Source organism: Salvelinus namaycush, chromosome 11 (assembly GCF_016432855.1).
Source record: "Salvelinus namaycush isolate Seneca chromosome 11, SaNama_1.0, whole genome shotgun sequence".
In the NCBI taxonomy this organism is placed as follows: Eukaryota; Metazoa; Chordata; class Actinopteri; order Salmoniformes; family Salmonidae; genus Salvelinus; species Salvelinus namaycush.
In genome coordinates, this window is record NC_052317.1 from 8531151 (window position 1) to 8553186 (window position 22036).

Below are 22036 nucleotides of genomic sequence, written 5' to 3' on the forward strand. Positions count from 1 at the left end.
AGTGGCAGACCACGTCTAACAACATCTGCACAGGATCAGTACGGCCGAACGTCACACCTGCGGGACAGGTACAGGATGGCAACAACAACTGCCCGAGTTACACCAGGACGCCCAATCCCTCCAGCAGTGCTCAGACTGTCCGCAATAGGCTGAGAGAGGCTGGACTGAGGGCTTGTAGGCCTGTTGTAAGGCAGGTCCTCACCAGACATCACCGGCAACAACCTCGCCTATGGGCACAAACCCACAGTTGCTGGACCAGACAGTACTGACAAGAAGAGCTCTTCACTGACGATTCACAGATTTGTCTCACCAGGGGTGATGGTCGGATGTGTTGTGTGACGAAACTACACAAATTAAAGTGTAATTTTATTGTCCCCAGCACAAGGTGCACCTGTGTAATGATCATGCGATTTAATCAGCTTCTTGATATGTCACACCTGTCAAGTGGATGGAAATGCTCACTAATAGGGATATAAACAAATATGTGCACAACATTTGAAAGAAATAAGCTTTTTGTGCGTAGATTCTTTATTTCAGCTCATGAAACATGGGACCAACACTTTACATGTTGCGTTTATATTTTTGTTCAGTGTATTTCTTAATTCCAGTCTTCTACTTTTAGATTTGTGTGTGTTGTTCTGAATTGTTAGATATTACTGTACTGTTGGAGCTAGAAACACAAGCATTTCGCTACACCCGCAATAACATCTACAAAATGTGTATGCAACAAAAAAAAGGTAAATCTTTGATTAAGATTTTCTACAAAGTATTGACTCAGGGGTGTGAATACTTATGTTAGCGAAATATCAGTATTTTAGTTTCAATAAATTTGCAAAAATGTTGAAAGACATGTTGTTTTCACGTTGTCATTATGGGGTATTGTGGATTAAATCTATTTAATCCACTTTGGACTCAGGCTGTAACACAACAAAACGGTGAATAACTCAAGGGATATGAATACTTTCTGAAGGCACTGTAGGTAGTGAGACTAGGAGGGTGTAATGTTAGTCATGTTGTAATTTGGTTGTGAACTTCTATTACCTAGCTGTGGTTGGTATGGCTGTGACTTCAGGGTGAGGTTGTCCAGGTGCGTCACACACTCCGTCTCAGGCAGGCCTGGTTTGAGGGGAATATTGAGGTTATTCAGGGGCCTGGCACTCTGGGGGTAGTCGTTGAGGTTGTTGTCCTCTAGGGTCTGCTTTCTGAGGGGCTCCAGGTTGTGGGACATGAACGACGTGGGGAATACTTCTAGGAGGGATGAGAAGGAGGGGTTGGGGGGGAATGGGAGACGAGGAGAGATGGGCGTCAATCAGAGGAGGCTCCTCCAGGGAAGAAGAGGAGGATATTCTCCTCATTAACTTGAGGAAAGATGTATCTATTCAAAGTCTTTTCAAAAGAGAAGAGTATACAACGCAGCAACAGACTAGTACTCAGGAAACTCTTCAGCAGTCATTTGCAGCTGTCAATCACAGTACAGGAAAGGAGGTAGGCTTACCTTTAAAAGGTGGGGCATTGGTGCTAGTGAGGGAGCTCGGTCGGAAGATGTCTGTGTCCTGGGAGGAGCAAGACTCAGAGCCAGAGCTTCCCTATGGCAGTGGGAGAAGGACGGTATGAAAATCTGGTTACCACTCCAATCTACTACACCTTCCTAATATTGAGTTGTTCCCTCTTTTGACCTCAGAACAGCCTCAATTTGTTTTGGCATTGACTCTACAAGGTGTTGAAAGCATTCCATAGGGATGCTGGCCCAAGTTGACTCAAATGCTCACAGTTGTGTCAAGTTGTCTGGATGTCCTTTTGATAGTGGACCATTCTTGATACACACGGGAAACTGTTGAGCGTGAAAAACCAGCAGCGTTGTAGTTCTTGACACACTCAAACCGGTGAGTCTGGCACCTACTACCATGTCCCGTTCAAAGGCACTTAAATATTTTGTCTTGCCTATTCACCCTCTGAATGGCACACATACACAATCCATTTCTGAATTGTCTCAAGGCTTAAAAATTATTATTTTATCCTGTCTCCGCCCCTTCATCTACACTGATTGAAGTGGATTTAACAAGTGACATCAATAAGGAATCATAGGTTTCACCTGGATTCACCTTGTCAATCTATGTCATGGAAAGAGCAGGTGTTCGAAATGCTTGTATTATTGGTTGAAATTATGTTGAATTTAAGATTTGATTTAGACACATGCTATTTGGCCTTGTTTCAATGTTGATAGTGCAATGGAATGTTTAAATCAATGTCATTGTTTCAACGTCATGCCATCAACCTAAATAAAGACGTATATTGAAATATAAGGAGAAGGCACAGTCCAACGATTCCTGCCTGAACAGTAACTCCTACTGTTATGAGGGGTAATGCACTTAAGTTAGAATTGGTCTACCATCCAGGAGTGTACCATCCAGATGCCTACCTCTATAAAAACCTGCTTAGCTTTGGTAACAAACAAGCTGTGTATGTTTCAGTTTTAGTTATCATGTCAACACATTCTGACATTGATCAGCTTCCATATTCATTTGCGTATTCTACCTAAATAACATTGACTAGTTGAAAGCAACACACTTTTCTTACACAAGCTGTATATAAATTCAGAGTGAGTTTGGGTTTATGTAGGCTACATTGACATCGGATTTGTCCAACAAAGGACACCATCATTTTATCGAGTAGCTAGGTATACTGTCATTCATCCATGGTTGACTGGATCTTTGGAAGTTTAGAAGTAGTTACTATTAGCCTTATAAATAGGATGCCAAATGCATTATATTTATAATACACTTTTATCTTTTGATATTGTCTTGTATATGAAGGATGTTGGTTGATTTCACATTTTATCTGCAAGTTATTAATATGTTGGATTCACATTTCCATCAAAAAAATGAAGTTGAAGAATATGAATAAATCAAATCAAACTTAATTTGAAGTGCATTGAAAGTTTGATTTAGTGCCATTTAGTACATTTTGTTACATTACAGCCTTATTCTAAAATGGATGAAATTGTTTTTTGTGTGCAAATGTATTAAAAATGGAAATATCACATTTACATAAGTATTCAGACGCTTTACTCAGTACTTTGTTGAAGCACCGTTGGCAGCGATTACAGCCTCGACTCTTCTTGGGTATGACACTACAACCTTGGCACACCTGTATTTGGGGAGTTTCTCCCATTCTTCTCTGCAGATCCTCTCAAGCTCTGTCAGGTTGGATGTGGAGCGTTGCTGCACAGCTATTTTCAGGTCTCTCCAGATGTTCGATCGGGTTCAAGTCCGGGCTCTGGCTGGCCCACTCAAGGACATTCAGAGACATGTCCCAAAGAAACTCCAGCGTTGTCTTGGCTCTGTGCTTAGGGTTGTGGTACTGTTGGAAGGTGAACCTTCACCCCAGTCTGAGGCGCTGAGCAGGTTTTCATCAAGGATCTCTCTGTACTTTGCTAATTTCATCTTTCCCTCTATCCTGACTAGTCTCCCAGTCCCTGCCACTGAAAAACATCATCACAGCATGATGCTGTCACCACCATGCTTTAGGGATGATGCCATGTTTCCTCCAGGCGTGACGCTTGGTTTCATCAGACCAGAGAATCTTGGTCTGAGAGTCTTTAGGTGCCTTTTGGCAAACACCAAGCGGGCAGTCATGTGCCTTTTACTGAAGAGTGGCTTCCGTCTGGCCACTCTACCATAAATGCCTGATTGGTGGGATCTGCAGAGATGGTTGTCTTTCTGGAAGGTTCTCCCATCTCCACAGAGGAACTCTGGAGCTCTGTCAGAGTGACCATCGGGTTCTTGGTCACCTCCCTGACCAAGGCCCTGCTCCCGTGATTGCTCAGTTTGGCCGGGTGGCCAGCTCTAGGAAGAGTCTTGGTGGTTCCAAACTTCTTCCTTTTTAGAATGATGGAGGCCACTGTGTTCTTGGGAACCTTCAATGCTGAAGACATTTTTTGGAACCCTTCACCAGATCTGTGCCTCGACACAACCCTCTCTCTGAGCTCTACAGACAATTCCTTTGATCTCATGCCTTGGCTTTTGCTCTGACATGCACTGTCAACTGTGGGACCTCATATAGACAGGTGTGTGTCTTTCCAAATCATGTTCAATCAATTGAATTTACCACAAGATGCACCTGAACTCAATTTCGAGTCTCATAGCAAAGGGTCTGAATACTTATGTAAATAAGGTATTTCAGATTTTATATTTGTATACATTTGCTAAAATTAGCTTCTTTCTCTCAAATTTTGTGCAGAAAAGTATTTTACATCCCTATTAGTGAGCATTTCTCCTTTGCCAAGATAATCCATCCACCTGATAGGTGTGGCAAATCAAGAAGCTGATTAAACGCCATGATCATTACACAGGTGCACATTGTGCTAGGGACAATAAAAGGCCACTCATGCCCTCCAAGGACCACTCATGGCTTCAATTACATATTTTTTTATTTTTGTCATTTACAAGATGCCCATATCCAGAGCGATGTACAGTAGCGAGTGCCTACATTTTCATACTGGTCCCGTGTGGGAATCAAACCCACAACCCTGTTGTTGCAAGTGCCATGCTCTACCAACTGAGCCACACGGAACCAACACCCCTGCCCAGCCATGTGAAATTCATAGATTAGGGCCATATGAATTTAATTCAATTGACTGATTTCCTAATATAAAATGTAAACTCTGTAAAATCGTTTAAATTGTTGCTTTTAATATTTTTGTTCAGTATAATATACAAAGTACCCGTCAAAAGCTACTCATTCCAGGTTTTTTCTTTATTTTTACTATTTTCTACATTGTAACACATATGGAATCATGTAGTAACCAAAAAAGTGTTAAACAAATCAAAATATATTTTATATTTGAGATTCTTCAAAGTAGCCACCCTTTGCCTTCATGACAGCTTTGCACACTCTTGGCATTCTCTCAACCAGCTTCCATGAGGTAGTCACCTGGAATGCATTTCAATTAACAGGTGTGCCTTGTTAAAAGTTAATTTGTGGAATTTCTTTCCTTCTTAATGCATTAGAGCCAATCAGTTGTGTTGTGACAAGGTATGGGGGTATACAGAAGATGGTCTTTTACCAAATAGGGCTAAGTCCATATTATGGCAAGAAAAGCTCAAATAAGCAAAGAGACACGACAGTCCATCATTACTTTAAGACATGAAGGTAAGTCCATTCGGAAAATTTCGAGAACTTTGAAAGTCTCTTCAAGTGCAGTCGCAAAAACCATCAAGCGCTATGATGAAACTGGCTCTCATGAGGACCGCCACAGGAAAGGAAGACCTAGAGTGTCACGCCCTGACCTTAGATATCTCTGTTGTCTATATATTTTGGTTAGGTCAGGGTATGAGACTAGGGTGGGTACTCTAGTGTTATATGTCTAGGGTTTTGTATGTCTAGGGTTTTGTATGTCTAGGGTTGTTGTAGGTCTAGGGGTTTTGTATTTTTATGTTGGCCTGATATGGTTCCCAATCAGAGACAGCTGTTTATCGTTGTCTCTGATTGGGGATCATATTTAGGCAGCCCTGTTTCCCACTTTCTGTTGTGGGATCTTGTTCTATGTTTAGTTGCCTGTCTGCACTACTCATATTAGCTTCATATTCATATTAGGTTCGTTTTGTTATTTTGTTCGTTTGTTCAGTGTTCGTTCTTATAATAAAGAAGAATGTACGCTTACCACGCTGCGCCTTGGTCTCCTCCTTACAACGGCCATGACATAGAGTTACCTCTGCTGCAGAGGATAAGTTCAGTAGAGTTAACGGCACCTCAGAGTTCAAGTAACTCTCATCTCAACATCAACTGTTCAGAGGAGACTGCTTGAAATCAGGCCTTCATGGTCAAACTGCTGCAAAGAAACCACTACTAAAGGACACCAATAAGAAGCTTGGGCCAAGAAACACAAGCAATGGACATTAGACCGGTGGAAATCTGCCCTTTGCTCTGATGAGTCCAAATTTGCAATTTTTTTGGTTCCAATCGTCGTGTCTTTGTGAGACGCAGAGTAGGTGAACGGATGATCTATGCATGTGTGTTTCCCACCGTGAAGCATGGAGGAGGTGGTGTGGGGGTGCTTTGTAGTGCATTGACTGCTTTCAGAATACGTTTCCCTCCTATGGCTCTCACAACTTGAACGCGCCTCGAGAGGAATAATTATCTCGCATAAAACGCACAACCTCAAGCCGACTAGGTAAACTATTCTACTATGGTGTTGTCTGATGTTCTTTTAACAATGTTACATGGCAAAAATAGTAGCACTGGAAAGATATATCCTGAGTGATAAAGTAGAGGCTTTGAATTACTTATCCAGCAGCTAGAGTACGCTACATACAGCTGTCTGAGTTGAGCGCTGCTGTGAAGTACATTATAAACTATTTAATTCCCTTCACCTGAACATTGGAGTTTCAGCAACACTCATGCATGTCAGTTCTGTGCACACTTCATAACTGAGAAAATCGAATATTTGAGAATACATTTGTATTCTGTCTGCATTAAGCTGTGTCATCTCCAAACCAAACCAGCCCCCCCCCCCCTCCAAGAGATTTTTATTGATCTACACCGTTCTCAAAAACGACCTCTCCAGAATCTATATGACGGAAATCCATTGCAGTGACAGAACTTTATCCCTGTGAATGGTGCCGTTTTAAAGATCAATGTACTCACTTGCCAGGGACTGGGGTTGTCCTTCAGAATGTTTAAAGACTTCTCCTCCCTCCCCTTCTCACCCGCCACGGGTGTGGCAGAGTAACAGCCCGCCCTCCTCATCAGCTAGAGAGAGAGGGGGATGAGAAAGAGAGAGAATATGATATGATGCCAGAAACAGATGCAAATCACTGTGTGCATTTTCTTCCACCTCTAATGTTGAAGAATAAAGTAAAAGTGGTGCCGGATTATTTCTACCTAAACGTCAAGTCATCCATTTGTCTCTCTGTTCGTCATTTGTCGAGTCATCTATTTCAAGCCATATCACGAATCACGACGCTGCAAACCCTGGTCAGGTCTGATGTCATCAAATTTTGTGCAACGAAAACCTTTCGCAATACACACATACAGTGTTACTTGAGTCATACTGAATGACTTGGAACTCTGTATGTATATTGGCAAACGTATTTGCACTGCCAAACTGTTTTCCTAGTGACCTGTGTCCTGTGCAGTCTCGCACTGACTGACCTTTGACTTCTTGACCTCCAGCACGGCCTCCAGGATGTCGATTTCATCAAACCTCCTCAGCATTGGCTCCAGCTCTATCACACACACTGCACAAGACAGGGAGAGGTGGTTATGGCTCTGTAGCTTTCAGGGTCAAATGTATACTTGCAACACCTACATAGATAATACATTGATAATACATTGATAATACATTGAAACATTGCGTTAGACATGTTGACCAAGGAAGGTTTCAGCTCCAAGTAACAAGGTAAGGTGACAGTGGCAGATCCAGAATCAGACAGAACCTTAACTAACCATTTGGGTAAGGAAAGCACCAAACTGATCTGAGATCTGTGTCTAGGGGCAACTTCATCCTATGTTAAGGTAATGAGTTGGAGGTCATGGCTCTTACAAATGAATTGAGGTCAAAGGTTAGCGCTTGCAAGCTAAAATATGATTTGAACGATGCAGCAACACCGATCAGCAGCATCAGCTTGTTGGCCTGCCCAGGTTCCTGGAGGGAAGTGGACTGGGTGTGAGGGGATGGAGAGGCTCGCCTCATAGGGGGCTTCTCCGGACTACTGCCGAGGTGTGGTGGTCTTACTGCCACCGAAGCATCACCCAGGTGGGTACTACACTTCTTGTGGTGGACGATCCAGCCTAACTACAAAGGAAGAGCTGTGAACGTCGAAGACGACGAGGTGCCCGATGAAGACCTCTGGGGCCTGTCTGTCAGATGATCTCTACCTCCCTGCTGCACCATCAATGATCTCTCCCCTCAAGATACTACTTTTCCAAACTGCATCTGAAGTTGTGGAAGACTATTGCCCAAGAATTCCCTTATTTGATTTAACCTCTACGGACCACCCATCCCGGATCCGGGATCATTCTCATCAGAAACGCTGACTAGCATAGCCTAGCCTAGCGCCACAGGGATATGTGACTGAGTTTCTACTTGTAATGAAAAACGCTATATAAAATAAATATATTATTATTATTATTATTATGTCTCTTACTGAGAAAGCAGGGCCGTTCGTCAGGGTTGGCGGTCCAGCCGCAGATCATGAGGTTGATGAGTGTCTCCCTGCTGGGGATGTCCCCTGGCAGGTAGTCCAGGCCTATGTCGGGACGTATCCCACGCAGTACGCTGAACATGACCTGCATGGGGTTGGTCACCTCTGTACAGAAAACATACCAATTCTCACTCAGTGTTTTAGTTCCGAATGAAGATTTAATATCACTTGAGGATGGAAATCCCACCACTGCCACCAACTATATTTGGTCTTTGTTTTTCCTTTTTTTCGAGCATGCAGAGGACCAGAACCGTCAACTCATGAGTTTGGTATACGTCACTGACCACAAACACAGTGAGGTCATGTGGCTAATCTATATGTATGGAAGCATAAAGCTGACAAAATTCATTTTGAATGAAGCTACAGTATATGCTTCCACAAAAGTGAGGTCATTAACATCCATGATTCTTATACAGAACTAATGTTGGCAAATGCAATGCATTCGAACAGTAAAGAAAGCATCTACACAATGAATTACCTTCAAATGGTATCCTCCTGGACAGCACCTCCCACATAATGATAGCGTAACTAAAAACAGGAACATAAAGAAAAACAGGAACCTCACGAAAAACAGTCTTATAGCAGCCTCTGGGGACAAAAAAAACCATTATGTCAGATGAGTTGGCATTTCCCTTAAAAGGGAGGAAGTCACAAATTTAATTTCCTCAGTCTTACACCAACACATTTTCCAGTGACAAAATGACTCAGTCATAATGACGGCTGTTCATGTCCCAAAAGCCCCAGTGAATGTAAATCAGAGGTTAGGGGAAGTTGAAGGGCTAGTGTCATATCTGTTCTCTACATTTCCTTTTTGACATGTTCACTCTAACAAAGGATTCATTTAAGGGGGTGTTCATCTAGAAAGGGCATGCTCCCTATAGTCAATTACTGAGATGAAATTGGAGCTTAACACAAAGCACCTCACTGTTTGCTCCTTGAGGAATGTGGTCAGATTTACCGTAGGCTAAGTAATAGACGTGCCTTGAAGATTTACCGTAGGCTACGTAATAGACGTGCCTTGAAGATTTACCGTAGGCTAAGTAATAGATGTGCCTTGAAGTACAGAGACTTCTCTTAAAATGTTATGTCAAAAATCCCTAGCTGGCTGACACACTTCTGCTCCTCTCCCTTTAAAAAGATATGCTGAGAATGTTGTGGTTGTGTTGTAAAGTGGTGGATCACCACAGAAAGACTGCTCAACTTCCAGAGAAACATCTTTTCTATTCAAATTTCACCCACATTTCAAATTGTGTTTCACTCACATAGGCTTTGGTTATTGTCAGTCATTATTACTGCAAAAAAAAAAAAAAATCATTGAGTAGATCTAGATCTGGGATCTAGGTTTTATATTACACATTGAATCATGAAGGCACCTTTAAGACAGTGGTCTGAAGAAATGTTAATATTCTTCCTCGGTAGCCCGGATGTCATATCACTTCGTACTTTAGCCTAGTGCTCAGTTTTTCATTGTCATGCCAGCGATGCTCTGTAAAGCACAAACAGAACTGGCAACATAGCTATAACTCAAAACCTGGTTCTGGTTGGCTGTTTAGCCTTTAGGCTCACCTGTAGATGTCGTGTTTGACGACGGCAGAGCGGCTCTTGGAGGGTTCGTACTCCTCTGGGGGCATGTAGATGATGGTGCCCCCCATCTCAGGTGGCTTGGATCCCGAGCCTTTACTGATCGACAGCTGGCGCCACTTAGCAGACTTTGGCATGTCTATCTGGACAGACATGTACATTACATTTGAGTCATTTAGCAGATGCTCCTACCCAGAGACTTACAGTTAGTGCATTCATCTTAAGATAGCTAGGTGAGACAACCGCGTATCAGAGTCGTAGCCCTAGGTACATGTTTCCTCAATAAAGATGTTGTCAACAAAGTCAGTACTGATAGGAAAAGACAAGTGTAAACTTATGGGAATAAGACAGAGGTCTTATTTAAAGATACTCTTTGAAGGGTTTCAGACGTTTCCAGAAGATGGGCAGGGACTCTGGCTGTCCTAGCATCAGGGTGGAAACTGGTTATAACATTGGGATGCCAGGACAGAGAAGAGCTTGGATGGGGCTGAGCAGGAGCTGCCCTCCTGTAGGGGTGGATGGGCCAAGAGACCAGATGTGGCAGAAGAGTACTCGGGTTGGGGTGTAGACAACAAGCTGTTGGAGAGCTGGGTCGTGTTCAGTAGGGCACACGTAAACAAACTGTTTTGCAGCGAAAAGTGAAAATCAATGTGCTTATTGGACATGTAGCCCAAGTAGTACCTCCCCGTTTCGCTCAATGTTTTCTCCCTACAGAACACAACCCTGGACTTCCAAAAAGTCACTGACAATCAGACTAACCAAATATGTAGGTCTACGTTAGGGGTCTCCAACCTTTTCTAGCATGAGATCTACTTTTAAAATAAGACATGTTGCGAGCTACTTAGTATTTTTCGCTTTTCCCTCTCAAAATTACAATTGTCTATTGAGAAACAATGAAATTCAATATTCTGAGCCCATGTAATGCTTAAATCACATCAGAAGACAATTTGAGAGGCCTGGAAGAAAAACGAACACATTTTGATTTGAGTGTAATACCCCTTTAATTGCGCATTTTGCGAGAGAGTAATGTCGTGACAGAGTTTGCAAACAAAAGCCCACCTGATTGATACAAATAAGCATGATATAATTCTGCCAGGTAAACCTACTTAACATTTCATTGAGGAGAGAAAGTCTTTCTGTCTACCCAGAAGACAATCATCATTATCGCTAACTGGCTACACAACGTGAATAATAGACAAAACACGCGCACCACACAGACTTACATGCTGACCAGACCGCTCGCGTGCGTCCGTGATCGCGCGCATGTTGATTTTGTCCACCCACACCAGACACGATCAGGACACGCAGGTTGAAATATCAAAACAAACTCTGAACCAATGATATTCATTTGGGGACAGGTCGAAAAGCATTAAACATTTATGGCAATTTAGCTAGCTAGCTTGCTGTTGCTAGCTAAATTGTCCTGGGATATAAACAGAGTTTATATCTACTCTGACAATTAATCCACAGATAAAAGGGTAAAAGTTTGTTTCTAATAAACTCTCCTCCTTCAGGCTTCTTCTTCTTCTTTGGACTTTATATGGTGGTTGGCAACCAACTTTAAGGTGCATTACCACTACCAACTGGTCTGGAGTGTGGACCTCAGTTCATCTTTAAAATCACCCACGTGGGTATATGGTCCTAAAAACCAATGAGGAGATGGCACGTGGGTATACTGTATGCTCCTAAAAACCAATGAGGAGATGGCACGTGGGTATACTGTATGCTCCTAAAAACCAATGAGGAGATGGAAGAGGCAGGACTTGCAGCGCGTCATGTGTCACAAATAGAAGTTCTATTTTAGCGCCTGGCTACGCAGACGGTCGTTGACACGCGCGAGCAGTGTGGGTGCAATGATTGAATAACATGTATGTGTAAATGCACACATGCGGTGTGGTCAGCATGGTACAAGGGCAATATTGCTAGAAATGAATGGTCAGATATTGTGTTACGTTTGACTTTTAAGCCAATTGTGGCTAACTAGGGCTGCAACAATGTCAACGTGAATTTGATTGAATAGTAGCCCGGGAGCTTGAGGTGTCTGATACTTGTGAGATTAATATGACAGTTCTGGTGGAACATGTGAAAAATACATTAACTTTCAGAATTGTTTGGCAAGCTACTCATACCGTAGGGGGCTGCAAGCTACTGGTAGCTAGCGATCGACCTGTTGGAGACCACTGGCCTAGGGTATTTGTCAGTGACATTGGAAAGTGGAGTTGGTACACAACCAAATTAAAATCTGGGCCAAGTTAAGACACATTAGGCAACTAGCATGAAAATAAAGACAAATTAAGATCCAATTGGTTGATGCAGGATGGATGCTTTGGATAATGGAGTGCTGTTTCATTCATATTCTAACCCTCTCTCCTGACCCCCACTGGCTTTCACCGACTGGTCGAGCACCGATTCAGATGTTGCTCTACCAGAGTTACCCAGTAATAGAGTCACTGCTATTAGCTTCACGACTGACATTTGGACCAGCGATATCGAACAGCACAGTGGGTCGTCTAGGATTTCGTACTGAGGTAAGTCGTATTGCACGCTCATGAATGTGCTGGTTGTCATACCGCTGCTGCCATTTCAATGGCATTTGAGAACATGTTTGAAACATGAACACACTCCTAGCTCCATTCAAACAACTGACTGGAGAAATAAGCTCATCTACTGCACCTGCAGCAGACGTGATACCCTCTGTCATGGCATTGAAACGCCTGCTCAACAAAACTGCAGACACAGGCTGTGAACAAGCGATTCGGTCGCATTCTCTTTACTGTGTCGCCACCATGCTCGATGCTATGTTCAAGGACCACTACTTCAATGCAGACAAGAAACAGGGTTTACGTGAAATGTTACATACACAGCTGGACAAGATGGAAACGTACAAAGTGATAGTGCGCACAGAGGAAGAGAGGCCACGGACAGACAGAGCTGAAACTTCATCATGTAAATCAGTGAAATCCTGGTTGAGGATGAAACGACTGAACAAATGAAACAGCACAGAAAGTAAGTGAAAGAAATAAGTTTTGATTATGTTTTACTGGTAAATGAGGACATACAGTTGAACATTTACATACACCTTAGCCAAATACATTTAAACTCACTTTTTCAAACTTTCTGACATTTAATCCGAGTAAAAATTCCCTGTCTTAGGTCAGTTAGGATCACCAGTCTATTTTAAGAATGTGAAATGTCAGAATAATAGTAGAGAGAATTATTTATTTCAGGTTTTATTTCTTTCACCACATTCCCAATGGGTCAGAAGTTTACACACACTCAATTAGCATTTGGGAGCATTGGCTTTAAATTGTTTAACTTGGGTCAAACGTGTCGGCTAGCCTCCCACAAGCTTCCCACAATAAGTTGGGTGAATTTTGGCCCATTCCTCCTGACAGAGCTGGTGTAACTGAGTCAGGTTTATAGGCCTCCTTGCTCGCACACGCTTTTTCAGTTTGGCCCACAAATTTTCTATAGGATTGCGGTCAGGGCTTTGTGATGGCCACTCCAATACCTTGACTTTGTTGTCCTTAAGCCATTTTGCTACAACTTTGGAAGTATGCTTGGGGTCATTGTCCATTTGGAAGACCCATTTGCGACCAAGCTTTAACTTCCTGACTGATGTCTTGAGATGTGTCTTCAATATATCCACATAATTTTCCTACCTGATGATGCCATCTATTTTGTGAAGTTCCCCAGTCCCTCCTGCAGCAAAGCACCCCCACAACATAATGCTGCCACCCCCGTGCTTCATGGTTGGGATGGTGTTCTTCGGCTTGCAAGCATCACCCTTTTTCTTCCAAACATAACGAGGGTCATCATGGCCAAACAGTTCTATTTTTGTTTCATCAGACCAGAGGACATTTCTCCAAAAAGTATGATCTTTGTCCCCATGTGCAATTGCAAACCGTAGTCTGGCTTTTTTATGACAGTTTTGGAGCAGTGGCTTCTTCCTTGCTGAGGTTATGTCGATATAGGACTCGTTTTACTGTGGATATAGATACTTTTGTACCTGTTTCCTCCAGCATCTTCACAAGGTCTTGGCTGATTTCTTTTGATTTTCCCCATGATGTTACGCTGAGTTTGAAGGCCTTGAAATACATCCACAGGTACACCTCCAATTGACTCAAATTATGTCAATTAGCCTATCAGAAGCTTCTAAAGCCATGACATTTTCTGGAATTTTCCAAGCTGTTTAAATTCTTTGTGATAGGGGGCAGCATTTTCACTTTTGGATGAATTGCGTGCCCATAGTGAACTGCCTCCTACTCTGTCCCAGATGCTAATATATGCATATTATTATTACTATTGGATATGAAACACTCTGAAGTTTCTAAAACTGTTTGAATTATGTCTGTGAGTATAACAGAACTCATATGGCAGGCAAAAACCTGAGAAAAAATCCAAAACAGGAAGTGAGAATTCTAAGACTGGTCAATGTTCAACTCATCGCCTATTCAATTCCCTGTAAGATATGGATGTTTGCACTTCCTACGCATTCCACTAGATGTCAACAGTCTGTAGAATGTGGAATGAAGCGTCTACTGTGATGTGGGGCCGGATGGGAGGAGTTTCAGTCATTGGTCTGGCATTGGTCTGGCAGAATGCCAGTTCCTGGTCACGCGCGTTCCAAACGATATCGTCTTGCTTTCCATAACTTCTAGAGACACAAAGGAATTCTCCGGTTGGAACGTTATTGGATAGTTATGATAACAACATCCTGAAGATTGATTCTCTACTTAGTTTGACCAGTTTATTTGACCTGTTATATAACTTTTTGAAGTTTTCGTCCGAGTGTTTGGACATGTGCACAAAACATGCTAGCAAAAGTAGCTACTTAGACATAAGTAAATGGACATTATCGAACAAAACAACGATTTATTGTGGAACTAGGATTCCTGGGAGTGCATTCTGATGAAGATCAAAGGTAAGGGAATATTTATGATGTAATTTCGTATTTCTGTTGACTCCAACATGGCGGAGAAATGTTGTTATATCTGAGGGCCGTCTCAGATTATTGCATGGTGTGCTTTTTACGTAAAGTTTAAAAAAAAATCTGACACAGCGGTTGCATTAAGAACAAGTGTATCTTTAATTCTATGTAAAACATGTATCTTTCATCAAAGTTTATGATGAGTATTTCTGTTATTTGACGTGGCTCTCTAAAATTTCTCAGAATATTTTGGAGGCATTTTTGAACATGGCGCCAATGTAAACCGAGATGTGGATATGTATTGTGTAACATGATGTCCTATGAGTGTCATCTGATGAAGATCATCAAAGGTTAGTGATTAATTTTATCTTTATTTCTGCTTTTTGTGACTACTATATTTGGCTAGGAAAATGGCTGTGTTTTTCTGTGGCTATGTACTGAGCTAACATAATCGTTTGGTGTGCTTTAGCCGTAAATCCTTTTTGAAATCAGACATGTTGGCTGGATTCACAACATGTGTAGCTTTAATTTGGTGTCTTTCATGTGTGATTTCATGAAAGATTGATTTTTATAGTAATATATTTGAATTTGGCACGCTACATTTTTTCTGGCTTTTGGCCAAGTGGGACGCTACCGTCCCACATATCCCAGAGAAGTTAAAGGCACAGTCAACTTAGTGTATGTAAACTTCTGACCCACTGGAATTGTGATACAGTGAATTATAAGTGAAATAATCTGTTTGCAAACAATTGTTGGAAAAATTACTTGCGTCATGCACAAAGTAGATGTCCTAACCGACTTGCCGAAACTATAGTTTGTTAACAAGAAATTTGTGGAGTGGTTGAAAAACTAGTTTTAATGACTCCAACCTAAGTGTATGTAAACTTCCGACTACAACTGTACGTAAATACCAACAAAATAACTTTCTGGTCAGTGTGGTGTGTGTGTGTGTGTGTGTGTGTGTGTGTGTGTGTGTGTGTGTGTGTGTGTGTGTGTGTGTGTGTGTAACCTTTATTTAACTAGGCAAATCAGTTTATGGTAGCGGGATCGATATGACAACAGCCAGTGGAAGTGCAGGGCGCCAAATTCAAACAACAGGAATCTCATTATTAAAATTCCTCAAAACATACAAGTATAATATACCATTGTAAAGGTAATCTTGTTGTTAATCCCACCACAGTGTCCGATTTCAAATGTGCTTTCGCTGTAAAGCCTCACAAACAATTATGTTTGGTCAGAGCCAAGTCAGAGAAAAACACAGCCATTTTTCCAGCCAAAGAGTGGAGTCACAAAAATCAGAAATATAATTAATCACTAACCTTTGATGATCTTCATCAGATGACACTCATAGGACTTCATGTTACACAATACATGTATGTTTTGTTCGATAAAGTTCATATTTATATAAAAAAAATCTCAGTATACATTGGCGCGTTATGTTCAGTAGTTCCAAAAACATCCTGTGATTTTGCAGAGAGCCACATCAATTTACAGAAATACTCATTATAAATGTTGATGAAAATACAAGTGTTATACATGGAACTTTAGATAAACTTCTCCTTAATGCAACCGCTGTGTCAGATTTCAAAAAAGCTTTACGGAAAAAGCAAACCATGCAATAATCTGAGTACGGCGCTCAGAGACCCAACAAGCCAAAAAGATATCCGCCATATTGTGAAGTCAACAGAAGTCAGAAATAACATTATAAATATTCACTTACCTTTGATGATCTTCATCAGAATGCACTCCCAGGAATCCCAGTTCCACAATAAATGTTTGTTTTGTTCGATAATGTCCATCATTTATGTCCAAATAGCTACTTTTGTTAGCGCGTTTTGTAAACAAATCCAAAGTCACGAAGCGCGTTCACTAGGAGCAGATGAAATGTCAAAAAGTTCCGTTACAGTCCGTAGAAACATGTCAAACGATGTATAGAATCAATCTTTAGGATGTTTTTAACATAAATCTTCAATAATGTAGAAAAGCATTGGAACGGGAGCTACCTCTCACGTGAACGAGCGTCACGAGTTTGTGGCACTCTGCCAGACCACTGACTCAAAGAGCCCTTATGAGCCCTCCTTTACAGTAGAAGCCTCAAACGAGTTTCTAAAGACGGTTGACATCTAGTGGAAGCCTTAGGAAGTGCAACATGACCAATATCCCACTGGATCTTCAATAGGGAATGAGTTGAAAATCGACCAACCTCAGATTTCCCACTTCCTGGTTGGATTTTTCTCTCAGGTTTATGCCTGCCATATGAGTTCTGTTATACTCACAGACATCATTGAAACAGTTTTAGAAACTTCAGAGTGTTTTCTATCCAAATATACTAATAATATGCATATATTAGCAACTGGGACTGAGTAGCAGGCAGTTTACTCTGGGCACCTGTTAGGTGAGAATTATCGGTTAATTGAATGATTAGAATATTCCGCCCTGAAACATATAATTGTATGGAAGTGATTAGAATGTATAACATCATAATCAATAAATGTGTAGTCCTAGTCAGAATTAGGGTAAAGACAATATGTCTTCATGGTATTGTAAACACAGACTGTCTGAGCTTGGTGCCGACCTGACTAGAGATTTGGGAAAAGAACAGGGAGTATGTCTCAAGGACAAGGGAGTATGTCTCAAGGACAAGGTCACTAATCTCTGGCGGCTGGGTAGCAGGACATGTGTGTGCGTCTGTTTGTATGCATGTGTGTGTGTGTGTGTGTGTGTGTGTGTGTGTGTGTGTGTGTGTGTGTGTGTGTCTGTATGTGTGTGTGTATGGTTGTGTGAATGTGTGGGCGTGAGAAGTCAGTATAAAATGAATTGTTTTGTATTCCTGATTTTAGAACGTTCCGTGAATAAACCTTTTTGACTATTTAGCTGGGCCTCCGTCTGTTTCATTCGACCAGGATGTTACAAATTCTGGTTTGCAGACTGAGTAATATATTTAAATTGGGTTATGAACCTGGAGAACAAAATTCTCTTATCAGCACCTTATTCATCCAAGCTACTCAATACTGCCCCCAGCCATAAGAAGTTAAGAACAAATTCTAATTTACAATGGCGGCCTACCCGGGGCCAAACCCGGACGACGCTGGGCCAATTGTCCGCTGCCCTATGGGATTCCCAATCACGGCCGGATGTGATACAGCCTGGATTCAAACCAGGGACTGTAGTGACGCCTCTTGCACTGAGATGCAGTGCCTTAGACCGCTGTGTCCATGTGTGTGTGTGTTAACTATTTAACTGTACTAGAATGCTTAAAAGGCTGCAAAAATTTAAAATAACGGTTATCAGTTTTTTTGGCAAGGAAAATATTGTATATCGGTATCGGCCAAAAATGTAATGTCGGTGCATCACTAATTGAAACCATCTGTCATACTAAATGTAATTTAAAATGTAACAAACTGCCTCTGCAAACAGGGATTCAGAAGACTTTATAATGTGAGTCTGAGGTTGACACACACACACACACAAACCTTGATATGAAACTCTCCATCCAGCAGAATGTTCTGTGTCTTGAGGTCGTGGTGCAGGAGGGGTGGGGTCATGTTGTGTAGGAAGTTCACCCCCAGAGCTATCTCGTACAGGACACGCAGCCTCAACGACCAGGCCAGCAGGGGGTAAAGGTTATTCTTACAGAGTGTGGGAGGAGAGAAGTGGAAAGAGTACATGTGAAAAAAAGTCTACACAGAAGGTAGAGTGGAAATAGTAGGGAGAGGAAGAGAAAGTGAAGCAGAATGTATTGGTTCGAAAATTCGTCATTGGCTTTGATTCTACAGTGAAGAGCTCGACTCCGGGATGCTGGCCTTCTAGGCAGAATTGCAAAGAAAAAGCCATATCTCAGACTGGCCAATAAAAAGAAAAGATAAGATGGGCAAAAGAACACATACCCTGGACAGAAGAACTCTACCTCGAAGGCCAGCATCCCGGAGTGGCCTCTTCATTGTTGACCTTGAGACTGGTGTTTTGCGGGTACTATTTAATGAAGCTGCCAGTTGAGGATTTGTGAGGTGTCTGTTTCTCAAACTAGACACTCTAATGTACTTGTCCTCTTGCAAAAAATGTGGGGCTCAAAACAGATGGCCCCACCTACCCTGAATGACGGGTCGCCACAATATACAATATTGTGCACCGGGGCCTCCCACTCCTCTTTCTATTCTGGTTAGATCCAATTTACTCTGTTCTGTGAAGGGAGTAGTACACAGCGTTGTACGAGATCTTCAGTTTCTTGGCAATTTCTTGCATGGAATGGCCTTTATTTCTCAGAACAAGAATAGACTGACGAGTTTCAGAAGAAAGTTAATTGTTTCTGGCCATTTTGAGCCTGTAATCAAACCCACAAATGCTGATGTTCCAGATACTCAACTAGTCTAAAGAAGGCCAGTTTTATTGCTTCTTTAAAATCAGCACAACAGTTTACAGCTGTGCTAACATAATTGCAAAAGGCTTTTCTAATGATCAATTAGCCTTTTCAAATAATTAACTTGGATTAGCTAACACAACGTGCTATTGGAACACAGGAGTGATGGTTGCTGATAATGGGCCTCTGTACGCCTATGTAGATATTCCATTTAAAAAATATACCGTTTCAAGCTACAATAATAATTTACAAAATTAATTAACAATATCTACATTGTATTTCTGATCAATTTGATGTTATTTTAAAGGACCAAAAATTTGCTTTTCTTTCAAAAACAAGGACATTTCTAAGTGACCCCAAACTTTTGAACGGTAGTATATATATATATATATATATATATATTTGTTTTGGGGGGGGTTTGCAAAAAATGTGGGGCTCAAAACAGATGGCCCCACCTACCCTGAATGACGGGTCGCCACAATATACAATATACAATAATCACAGGTTTTTGGAGTACCACAGCCTCTTATAATGGACAGGTTTCTTCTGTATTGAGAACGAAGAAAGTATTGCCAAGAAAAGGTTAGTCAAAAATATCCTGATTACGGCTAAAGAGCAGCCTATGCACAAACTCAGAGGAGCTTTAGCTCTGCTGCGGAGGTTTGTGTTTACATGGCTTACATAGCATTGTACCAACATTGCAGCACTTGCATTTCCCGTCCTAGTAGGAGCATAGCAGTAATCTGATACCAAAGCCTGAATTGTCAGTTTAAAATTTGGATTTTACCAGGTAAGTTGACTGAGAACACATTCTCATTTACAGCAACAACCTGGGGAATAGTTAAAGGGGAGAGGAGGGGGATGAATGAGCCAATTTCAAGCTGGGGATGATTAGGTGACCATGATGGTATGAGGGACAGGTTGGGAATTTAGCCAGGACACCGGGGTTAACTCTTACGATACGTGCCATGGGATCTTTAGTGACCACAGAGAGTCAGGACACCCGTTTAACATCCCATCCAAAAGACAGCACACTACAAAGGGCAGTGTCCCCAATCACTGCCCTGGGGCATTGGGATCTTTTTTTAGACCTGAGAAAAGAGTGCCTCCTACTGGCCCTCTAACACCACTTCCAGCAGCATCTGGCCTCCCATCCAGGGATGGACCAGGACCAACCCTGCTTAGCTTCAGAAGCAAGCCAGCAGTGGGATGCAGGGTGGTATGCTGCTGGCTGCTTCAGTGGCTGCTTCTTCATTGAAAATGATAGTGTGGAACTCAGACTAGAACTGTTTGAAACGGTTTGAGAACAAATTCCACCCCATAGACTGATATGGCAAGAGACTCAGTCCCGACTCCCTTGTTTATACACTGTTCTTACTAAGTGTATGTAGGCCTACCTTGTGAAGCAGCTGATCCAGAGAGCCATTGCTCATGTACTCTGTGACGATGCAGAAGAACTCAGGCTCATTGCACACGCCAAAGATCTGGATGATGTAGTTGAATCTGGCCTTGTGGAGCACTTCCGCCTCCTTCAGCAGGCAATTCCTCTCCCTGCAAACACAGTCATGATTAGATAACCTTTTGGCATTACTGTCATGGTGTCATGATGGCACTTGGATTAACATTCCTATTGCTTTCTCATGTGTATAGAGAAAGTACATTCGAGTGACATAGTGAAATAAATATGTTTTGTCTCCCATTCATAGGGGCATGCATGAGAAGAAATCAAGGTTTCTACCACTCTGTTGCTGTTACTGATTGTTGACATAGCGTCATTGTCAGTCCAAAATTTAGACAGCAGCAGCATTCTATAAGGCAATCACAGGGGCCTCTGGATACATCAATCAACATCTAATTTGAGTAGGCAATGACTGATTCTAGCCAGATAAAAACTAATGGCATAGTCCTACTTAATCTGGTAGAATGATTTGAACAAAAATACCTTTCGCCAACAGGAGAATCCAATTTCAGGCACTTGATGGAAACGGTGGTCCGCCAATCGGAATGCAGTGCCTTGAACACGCTTCCGAACCCACCTTTGCTCAGGTAATGCAAGTCCGTCAGCTTTTGATAGTGGATCACCGGTAGAGTGCTCGTGAGACTACAAAGGTTCACACAGCCCATGTGGTGCTGCTCCATAATTATTGTGAGCCTAGAAAAAGTTACTATTTAAAAGGCTTGTCCTTTGCCTAAAAGAGAAAGGGGAATTGGGGGTTCCTGTTTCCCGAAGAAATGAAAAGCCCCTTTTGGTGGAGTGACAGAGCAGAGCATCGATTGATAAATTCTCCATTCAGAGTAGGTGCAATAGCCACCTCCCTTTATGACGTTTGACTCGCAGGCTTGATGAAATGCGCTCGCACTGCCAGTGTCCATGAATGTAGACGTCAAAAAATGTGTGACTTGAATTGTTGATAGAAAATGTACAGGTTGTCCACCTCTGTCAATGTGTCAAACTCTCTAGCGAGTAACGTTACGGTCCAACAACCTCACCACACCAAAAAAAAAAAAAAAAAAACGGCGACTAATGCCGAGTTCACGAGCTAGTCGAAACGGACATTTCCGACATGCTAACTTGTTGTAGTTATACATGTGCCGGCGTTCAACGAATCAACAAGTCGGACATTTCCGAGTTTCCTTGTTCCGACTAGCATCTAAACGCGGCATGAATCATGCTTGCTTGCAAGCTAGATAACGACGCGGTCACGGCCAACGATGTACTGTATATATAATGCATTGCTGATACTATGCATTGGCCATTGAGAGCCTTTGAAGCAACGGGTCGGCCATAATTGTCACTCCCCAGTATTAGCAGTCCTCCATGGGAATGAATGTTATTCTACAGTATTTAAATTACATGTTTCAAGGACAGAATTACGTGTATTTAAATATGTTAATGTTGTAGTGGGGACAGTAACATTAGTCATCTCAAAAAATTTATGAACATGTTTTTTTTTACGCTCACAT

General features: G+C 41.9%; 1 protein-coding gene across 1 annotated transcript in view; it reads right to left on the reverse strand.

The window, feature by feature from the left end:
- LOC120056262 (receptor-interacting serine/threonine-protein kinase 2-like) overlaps positions 1 to 21211 on the reverse strand; it is a 28981-nt gene extending 7770 nt beyond the window's left edge. The window contains exons 1-10 of the mRNA XM_039004511.1: positions 21015 to 21211; positions 20470 to 20623; positions 18189 to 18344; positions 9771 to 9928; positions 8683 to 8732; positions 8148 to 8309; positions 7153 to 7238; positions 6646 to 6750; positions 1496 to 1586; positions 1042 to 1248 (exon numbers count right to left, since the gene is read on the reverse strand). Of these exons, the coding sequence (XP_038860439.1) occupies positions 1042 to 1248; positions 1496 to 1586; positions 6646 to 6750; positions 7153 to 7238; positions 8148 to 8309; positions 8683 to 8732; positions 9771 to 9928; positions 18189 to 18344; positions 20470 to 20623; positions 21015 to 21211 (1366 nt within the window). The remainder of the gene's footprint in view (positions 1 to 1041; positions 1249 to 1495; positions 1587 to 6645; positions 6751 to 7152; positions 7239 to 8147; positions 8310 to 8682; positions 8733 to 9770; positions 9929 to 18188; positions 18345 to 20469; positions 20624 to 21014) is intronic.
- Positions 21212 to 22036: the final 825 nt, after the last annotated feature.